This window comes from Triticum dicoccoides, chromosome 4B (assembly GCF_002162155.2).
Source record: "Triticum dicoccoides isolate Atlit2015 ecotype Zavitan chromosome 4B, WEW_v2.0, whole genome shotgun sequence".
NCBI lineage: Eukaryota > Viridiplantae > Streptophyta > Magnoliopsida > Poales > Poaceae > Triticum > Triticum dicoccoides.
This window is the reverse complement of record NC_041387.1, coordinates 267164994-267174160: the sequence shown is the minus strand read 5'-3', so window position 1 is coordinate 267174160 and position 9167 is coordinate 267164994. Positions and strand designations below refer to the sequence as shown.

At 42.9% G+C, this 9167-nt stretch overlaps 1 protein-coding gene across 1 annotated transcript in view; it reads left to right on the top strand.

The window, feature by feature from the left end:
- Positions 1-8210, top strand: part of LOC119295949 (retinoblastoma-related protein 2-like) — a 9839-nt gene extending 1629 nt beyond the window's left edge. The window contains exons 7-18 of the mRNA XM_037574373.1: positions 101-232; positions 348-527; positions 631-821; positions 903-1770; positions 2744-2888; positions 2997-3069; positions 3152-3325; positions 3402-3515; positions 3635-3764; positions 3846-3958; positions 7484-7599; positions 7698-8210. Of these exons, the coding sequence (XP_037430270.1) occupies positions 101-232; positions 348-527; positions 631-821; positions 903-1770; positions 2744-2888; positions 2997-3069; positions 3152-3325; positions 3402-3515; positions 3635-3764; positions 3846-3958; positions 7484-7599; positions 7698-7857 (2396 nt within the window). The 3' untranslated portion in view covers positions 7858-8210. The remainder of the gene's footprint in view (positions 1-100; positions 233-347; positions 528-630; positions 822-902; positions 1771-2743; positions 2889-2996; positions 3070-3151; positions 3326-3401; positions 3516-3634; positions 3765-3845; positions 3959-7483; positions 7600-7697) is intronic.
- Positions 8211-9167: the final 957 nt, after the last annotated feature.

Below are 9167 nucleotides of genomic sequence, written 5' to 3'. Positions count from 1 at the left end.
GCTGGTACAGTTCATTTTTTTTAATATGAGCTGGTACAGTTCATTTTTTTTAATACGAGCTGGTATTTATATTCAAGTGACCAGTTTCCCAAATAGCCACCACTTTCTCTTATCCTTTCTATCCTTTCTTGGGCTTATTTGTCAAAATTGTTTAATCTGTGGCAGGCCATACTTTTAATTCATGTACCTGCTAAATTTAGGAGCTTCACAATCGAAGGTTCTTCTCACTCAAGTAAATATTCCCACCTTTATATCAGTTATTATTTCTTGAAGGCACACTCCTTAATTTAGTTGTCATTATGCAACACATAGTTACAATTTTGTTTTGCTGTTCTAATCCAATTCAGTAAAACAAACGGTGAGGGGTGTTGATCTCCTTGCTTCGTTATGTCATAACTATCATACCTCTGAAGACCGCTTGAAAGAAATGATGGGGAAGTTCCACAAGGCTATAGAGGTGTTTTTCAGCACGAAAGCAGTAAGGGCTTCAGAGTGCAAAATAGAAACTTTGGATAAAATAGATACAGGCATGACCCGTATATCCATTCTCTCGCGTGCACACAGACCTATTGAGTTTCGGTTATTTTGCTATGTTTAATTAGCTTAAGTGTTGTGTTGTTATGGTGGCAGATGGTCTAATTTATTTCAGAGATCTCCTTGATAAGGAGTGTTTTCATTCAAATTTTGAGAAGTTGGAGAAGCTAAGTAGTACCACTAGCTGGGAAGGGGAGCTTGATTTGAAAAGGTTTTTGATCAATAATGACAATATAATCAGTGCTGAGAACTCTTCTAGAGATTTCACTAATCTAAGCTGCCCGAAGGTATCCTCAGTAATTCATAATTCTGTCAGTAGTCTAGATTGAATTCCTTCCCCACATGATTTTGACCCTCTCATTTTGCAGCGTGTCTTTGAAACATTAGCGTCGCCTACAAAGACAATAAAGAACATGTTGACTGTCCCTAGTTCCCCTTCATCACCTGCCAATGGTGGTTCAGTTAAGGTAGTGCAGATGACACCAGTGACTTCTGCCATGACAACTGCTAAGTGGCTTCGTGAGGTGATATCTTCGTTGCCAGAGAAGCCTTCGTCTAAGCTTGAGGAATTTCTTTCGTCTTGTGATACTGATTTGACAAGTGATGTAACAAAAAGGGTCAGCATAATTTTGGAAGCAATTTTTCCAACTAAGCCTTCTGGCCATTGGGCTGGTTCCATGGGCCTGAATTGTACAAATGCCTTTGATATTCCATGGGCCGAAGCAAGAAAGATGGAGGCCTCCAAGTTGTACTATAGGGTGTTGGAGGCAATTTGCAGAGCAGAATCACTCAATACTAATGTTAATAATCTGACTCCATTGTTGTCAAATGAGCGTTTTCACCGATGCTTGATTGCATGTTCAGCCGAACTGGTTTTGGCAACACATAAGACAGTCATCATGATGTTCCCTGCTGTCTTGGAGAGTACTGGTCTAACTGCATTTGATTTGAGCAAGATAATTGAGAACTTCGTGAGACATGAAGAAAGCCTTCCAAGAGAATTGAAAAGACATTTAAATTCATTAGAAGAACAGCTTTTGGAAAGCATGGCATGGGAGAAAGGTTCATCACTGTATAATTCACTGGTTGTTGCCAGGCCATCACTTGCTCCGGAAATAAATCGCCTTGGTCTTTTGGTTGAATCAATGCCATCTCTTGATGACATAGTAGCAAGGCAGAATTTCCATGCTGAAGACTTGCCAGCTACACCATCTAAAAAACGGGCTGCCGATTCAGGTACATTGCTATTCGGCCTTGACTTCATCTGAAGTTTTCTGAGACCAACTCTTCAGAAACTTCAAACCGAGTAGTCCTGATATTGAGGTTGCTACTTGCACATTGTTCATCTTCTGATCAATTTCGTCTATTTTGGTATTTTGAGATGTCCATCTGCCAATTTGATTGCACAGTGCTCATGCTCCTTACATCAGTCTTATCCCTTAAGTAGAGTCCTGGTTGATTAAGCAACTATGTTAGAAAGAGTCCAGTCAGTTTAGGAAAAATACACATGAGCTAGATTGGGCACCCAGGTTTGATATCCCAAAATTCTAGATTTTTTTTTAATATTCATATAGGGGGGTGGAGCACCCCAGAGCTCCGAATCCTCATCCAGATCTTATTAGAGCTTGAATAGATTTACTGGCTGGATGGTCAAGTCTTGTCTACCATATAAAGGGGCCGACCCCTCTCAATAAAGAATATTGTCATTTACTTTTTCTACTTTTCAATAATTAGGGTTATGTCAGTAGTAGATCCTTCTAGTGTAAGTTTGGATGGGCGGTTCGTGCTTGACAGACTATGGTCCCCAGAATCTAAAAACTAGCCTTTCTACAATTGTGAAAAAGTAGTATGCATCAATAAAACCCGAGGTTGCTATATAAACTTGGTTATTCATGACAGTATATTCGGCTTACTGCAGCTGGTCCATTAACTAGTACATGTCATGTACTGAAATTTTCAAAGAGTAGTCCGGTGGCCTTATTTTTGTTTATATGAACTGTAGCATGATTGCTTCTAGCTGAGACATGCCTGCAGAGTGAATGGTATGCCAATATGGGGCATATTGAGGTGTTCATCATGCAAGATCTTCAAAGTTCAATAACCATAAGAACCTAATTGTGATTTTATTTGAAACAAGCAGTTCTGCAATCTTACGTAACTGCCAATGGTTTTAAGTTCTTCTGTTAATTGCTTCACATATTCAATGTAGATGAGAATGGTGACAGTAGGTCACCAAAGAGATTATGCATTGAACCGAGGAGCACACTGGTAGACCAAATTTCACAGACACCACCAGCAAAACAAAGCTATACTTTGAAAGCGAAATGGCGTCCTCTCCAGTCGACATTTGCAAGGCCTGTCTCACATTTCAGTTTTTACTAGTTTCCAGACATAGTATTTTTATGTTAACCAAACATTCATATTTTTTCTGAAGGTTATATTTATACTTGTTTCTTGTGCAGTCCCACTGTCAGCAATCTGGTTGGTGGGAGTGAAAAATGTGCTGAAGTAGGGGTTCACATCTTCTTCTCCAAAGTGCGGGTCGTGTAATTTAATCTTCATTTTCGACCATTTAGTTCTGTTTTCATATTTCTGATTCTGGGTTGAACTTCTGTAGATCTTGAAGTTGGCTGCTATTAGAATAAGGAACCTGTGTGAAAGGCTTCGGCATGTGGAACAGACAGAGCGTGTCTATAATATCTTCAAGCAGATTCTTGATCAACAGACAACTTTATTTTTTAACCGACACATTGATCAGCTTATCCTTTGTTCTCTCTATGGTGTTGCAAAGGTCTTGCTTATGCTAGCCAATTAGCTCTATATTACTTCTTTCGAGTTCTCTCTGCTGACAACAGCTCTTCTGACAGGTTTCTCAATTAACACTGACGTTCAAGGAGATTGTCAACAATTACAGAAGGGAACAACAATGTATACCAGAAGTTTTTAGAAGTGTCTTTGTTGTGAATACAAATCACAATGGAGTATGTACATGAATATGAAATTTCACTTTATTTTTCTTTTCTTCTGATAATTCTTTCCTGAACTTCTGGTTTCATCTTTGTTGTTCTTCTCTTCTGACAATTCTTTTTCTTTCTGTCAGGGACTTGGATCACACCATGTTGACATCATTGTTTTTTATAATGAGGTGTTTGTTCCAGCAGTCAAGCCTTTCTTGGTGGCATTAATCCCTTCTGGTGGTGCTCATCCGGACAACAAGAAGAATCCTAATAGTATTTGCTCTGCTCTTTAGTTTTATCTTATGTCTATTAACTTATAATTAACTAATACCATTTTAATCACCTTCATTGTAGGCCAAATTTCTGGATCACCAAAGCCATCCCCCTTCTCAAATCTACCAGATATGTCCCCAAAGAAAGTCTCATCTTCCCATAATGTTTATATTTCTCCTCTGCGGCAAACCAAGGTGTGATTTTTGTGTTTGCTCATTTCCATGTTCAATTGCTTTACTTTTTTTTTTTCTGTTTTTCTTCGTCTAGTATATTTAAATTGTTAGGCTGACCTGTATACCTATATATGCTGTCTGTCAGTGTGCCTTTAGTTTGATAGGTTTATGCATGATATTTCCATATAGCGTGTTCCTGTTCTAAATTCTCCATAGGACCATTTTAGGGTACTCTTTGCTTTTGAATCAATAACTGTGGCAATTCTAGCAATACAGGTCATCAGACTACCTTTTATACTGTTAAAGAGCGTGTAAGTTGTAACACTTCCTACTGCTGTTATTTCCTGTGTCACCACATTTCACTTAATTCTTTTGTTTGCGGGACGCTTCACTCTAAGTATGCTCAGGCTAATAGGTCCATTTTTGAAAAAGTGGAGGAAAGTTGCCTACAGTTCAAATCATAGTGTGGAAAGCAACTCATCAAGTAAACGTTTATATTCCTGACTGGATTTTCTTTACTGGCACAGAAAAGATAACATTGAGTTGATATATAAGAAAAGGTTGCAGTAGTTAAACTGCCCATGAAACTACTATGAAAAGACAAGCATTTATTGTAGTTACTGAGGAAACACAGAGCTCATGGTTGTTCTTTTTTGCGGTGTAGAGCTAGTGGTTGTTGGAGGTTGCACAATGCATCTATAAGCACTTAATGTAACTTAGGTTCAACTGACATACACGTATGTTATGAATGATGCCTGAAATTCCAACCTGTGGTACCGCTATTATATATATTGTTAAACATGTAACTTAGGAAAATGATTCGATACTCCTGGGAGTATGTACTCCCGCTCCTAATATATATACCACATCGATGAATTGAGTATACCCCTTAAATCATTTTTAATATACTTCATTAAACGTTACTCCCTCCATAACAAAATGGAACACGTTTTTTATGCCCTATGCAATACCAAAAAACGTCTTACATATTGGCAGAGGTTGTACTAGATACCCCAAAGCGAGTTTCATGAAAAATTGTATTTCAGACCATATATTCAATATTATTTACACCTAAACTGTTTTTTTGTATGTTACTCCCTCTGTTCACAAATATAAGATGCTCTAACTGTTTTCTGAATTCGATGTATATAGACACGGTTTAGTGTTTTTGTTTACTCATTTCAGTCCGGAAGTACTCCATTTTGTAATATCCAAAACATCTTATATTTGTGAACGGAGGGACTACAGTTTTATACTGCATAAACCGAGGGCTCTGACTGTTAGAGTATGTAATGGGCCTAATGGGCCCATTAGTCTTAGGGTTAATTAGAGATAAGAGTCGCTTGCTTAGGGGTCAAGTTAGCCTTGCTTGGGAGTCAAGTAAACCTCTCTATATAAAGAGAGGAGATGTATCAATCTAATCAAGCAAGAATTAAGAAGGAAATCCCTTCCCTCTTCGCGCCCTCCTTCTAGCAGCGCCATAACAATTTGGTATCAACTAGCTTCGGTTCGATCATGTCTTCACCGCCGCCAAGCCCGTCTCTTCCGCTGCCGGTCACCTCCACCACGACCGTCGCCTCGCTCCTGCTCGCGCCGGGATCCTCCGTCGCGCCCGCCCCCGCCGTCCTCACCTCGGAGGAGGTGTCCGGGGTGCTGCGGGACCTAACCCAGGCGGTCCAGGAGATCCACCTGTTCTTGGCCGGGTCCTACGGGTCGCATCCGGCTGCGCCGCCCATCGCCGCCCCCGCGCCGCCGTGGCTGCAGTGGCAGCCGCCGCACCAGGCGGCCTTCGCCGCGCTCGCCGGCCGCTGTAGCTGCCATCCATCGCCAACACCGCCCAGCCCTGGCGCGACACCGCAGCAGCCGCTGCAGCTGCAGCAGCCACCGCCGGTCAGCTCCACCGCCTAGTATGGGATGCCCTACAACGGTACTGCGACGACCTCGTTCCCATCAGCGCCGCCGTCATCCCAGGGCGTCCACATCCAGCAGATCAAGTCCCCGCCGTCGCCTTCACCGCTTTCGTCTTGGATCGCTACCCGCCACGTGTCGGCGGCGATGTGGCTGCAGGCCGCTACGCGCGGCCTCCTAGCGCGTCGGCGTGTGCGGGAGATGCGTGGTCTGCAACTGCCGCTCCTCCAAGTTGCCCTTCGCTGCGCAAAGGACCTCGATCTCATCCGCTGTGTCGGGGATCTTGGGCATGCGGTTTCCCCACGGGCGGCGGGCACGCTGTTTTCCCCGCGGGCAGCGACCTCAAAGTCCGCGACATTGGCGGTTGGGGGGCGCACCCCTCCTCGTCATTCTCCATCGCAAGCCCTCCACTCTTCCCTGTGCGGTGCAAACCAACAGCCGTCCGGCAGGGAGAAGGCATGGTGTCACCGACAGCAGCGCACCGCGTAGCACCACTGCATTCCGCCACCGGCCGCCGCGAGGGCGCCTCTGCTGGTCACTCTTGCGACCACTTCCAGGTGGTCATACACATGCACTCCTTTTGTCCAGGTGGTGTCCATGGGATCCAGGTGGCTGTACACGTGCACATCCGACGTGCGGATGGTGTCCACTTTTTGTTAAGGGGTCCAAAATAAAGCGTCCCAGTCCATTTCAGGTTGAGAATAATAAAACAAGCCGAGATGTAAAAGGCTTGTTTTTAGGTGTTAGGTTTGTGTTGCGTCAGTCATGGTTATAAGTTGGTTAGGCTGCAGCTCGAGGACAAGCTGCATGTCTAGGTGGGGTGTAGTGTTAGAGTATGTAATGGGCCTAATGGGCCCATTAGTCTTAGGGTTAATTAGAGATAAGAGTCGCTTGCTTAGGGGTCAAGTAAGCCTTGCTTGGGAGTCAGGTAAACCTTTTTATATACAGAGAGGAAATGTATCAATCTAATCAAGCAAGAATTAAGAAGGAAATCCCTTCCCTCTTGCCCGGCCGTGGGCAAAAAGGCCCCCGGCCGGCCCTCTCGCGCCCTCCTTCTAGCAGCGCCATAACACTGACGATATTTTTTCGTAAAACTTGTTTCGAGGTATCTTGGAATAATTAATAAGGTATATTGAGTATGATGAAGAGGTATAATAAGTTAGTTAAGAGGTATATTAAATATGGGAGTACATACTCCAAGGAGCACAGAAAATTAGTCCAGGGATGGGCAGCACTAGCATATGTCCTGGCTGTGATGAGCACACCAAGCTTGATGTTTTCAGAAGTAAAGTGATTACTTATATCCATGCAAAGCAGAGACTTACTAGTTACTTATGGGTAGTCAAGGTGTGTTCCCAAAAAAAATCATGAAGATACATATGCCAGTGAAAAAAAAACTGAACCATCGTGGTGCTGCTAGACTCTTGTCTGCTATAGCATGGTCTGCTTTAACACCAGAACCACACGTGTTTGCCATAACAGCCACTTCGAGTTATTTAGGTCTACAAACTGCAATTCCACTTGCAAGTGGTCTCTGCTAAAACCCTGACTGTATGAGTGCAGTGAAACATATAAGTTATTAATGTATCTTTGTGAACTAACTCTCTGCAACATGTGCTTCTCTATTCCACTTGACAGAAGGATGCATTGCTTTCACCAAGTTCGAGGAGTTTTTATGCTTGCATTGGCGAAAGCACACATGCTTACCAGAGCCCATCTGAAGATTTGGCCGCTATAAATAATTGTCTAAATTAGTATGTCAACTTTCTTAAAAAATATAAGGCATTTTTCTTGCTACATGGGAGTTGTGTTGACAACACATTGCCATCACTCATTTCACTCTAACCTGCAGCACCAGCAGGAGAATCAACACTCGAATAAACTTTGACATGGTTAGTGATTCAGTGGTAGCTGGCAGTCTGGGCCAACCAAATGGTGTCCCTGCCTCTTCGGATCCTGCGGGTTCATTCAGTTTCTTGTCAAGGAAGGACAACCCAGGACCGGATTCTTGAGCAAATAAATGAGCATCTCCCTCTGTATATAGCTCGCGACCCCACAGAAGGCCTTCTGTTCTTCTGAATAAGTGGGTGAACTCAGAATGCTTCAACTGTAGTACATCTGTGTGTTAGGGAGTAGCAGCAGTATAAAAGTGGCTGATTACTTAGCATTACCATTCCTGGTGTATCATTTTATTTTCCAGCTGATGAAAAACAGTAGGGTGTAAGCTGTGTAAAATAATAACCGGCGTTATGTTTCAGTGTATAATCTGTTGGCGTTTACTATAGAAAATCCGGCATGTGACTTGTGGAATGCTTTTACTGTCCCAGTTTCCCGCCAGTGATAGTATAGCATTAATTTGTTTGTACTACCTTCTTGTGGCATGTGTAATGGAAACTGGGTGTGACTACTTTCTTTTTTGCAAATCGAGAGCTTTCATTCATTTAAACAACGGGATTACAATCGTTCAGCAAGTAGGGAACAAAGAAGTTCTGTACATAATTAATCCATAAAAATCTTCTATTCTCTGAGGCTTGCTTAGCGCAAAGATGTTCATTGGCACCAGCAAAGGTTAACTGGAATACCTCCAGATTCCTGCTAAGCTCTTCTATTTCCTGAAGGATGGATGCAATCTCTGATCTACCTTCGCTTCTGTTCCTCCAAAGATTGACCACCTATTCGCATCAGATTCTATGATGATCTTGGAAAGACCAATATCACATGCTAATTTGATGCCATCTAAGAAATCGCAAATGATTCCATGATTAGAGCACTAGTAGCCTGCCCATACCAAGCCTGGCCCCTTGTCATAATTCCTTGATGGTTCCTTGTTAGGCTCCTTCAGCACCCTGGCACCCTTGTATTGGAAATGAAGCTTGCATCAACATTAATTGTTAGCAAGCCATCCGCCGGTGTAGTCCATCGCTCCCGTTTCTTCCATGCACTTTCTGTAGACGCGTGAGCTGACATAGAAAGGTCTATAGCAACATCTGAAACCCATTTAACTGATTCATCCACTGACCTGGTGCTACCTTCATGCTCCTCTCTGTCCAGACTGCCCAAGCTCCACGCAAGATATAAGGTACTCCCTCTGTCCCATAATATAAGAACGTTTTTGACTCTATACCAGTGTAAAAACGCTCTTATATTATGAGACGGAGGGAGTACATCATAAGTAGACACCGTGCTGCTATCAATTATGTCCATGGCCCAATGTAGTCGGATGCAGTTGTGGAATTTTTACCGAGGTCACCTTTTTGAGGTGGTGCCAAAAATTCTTGGCCCAAGTGCACTCAAACATAGCATGCTTCATGCTTTCTTCCCT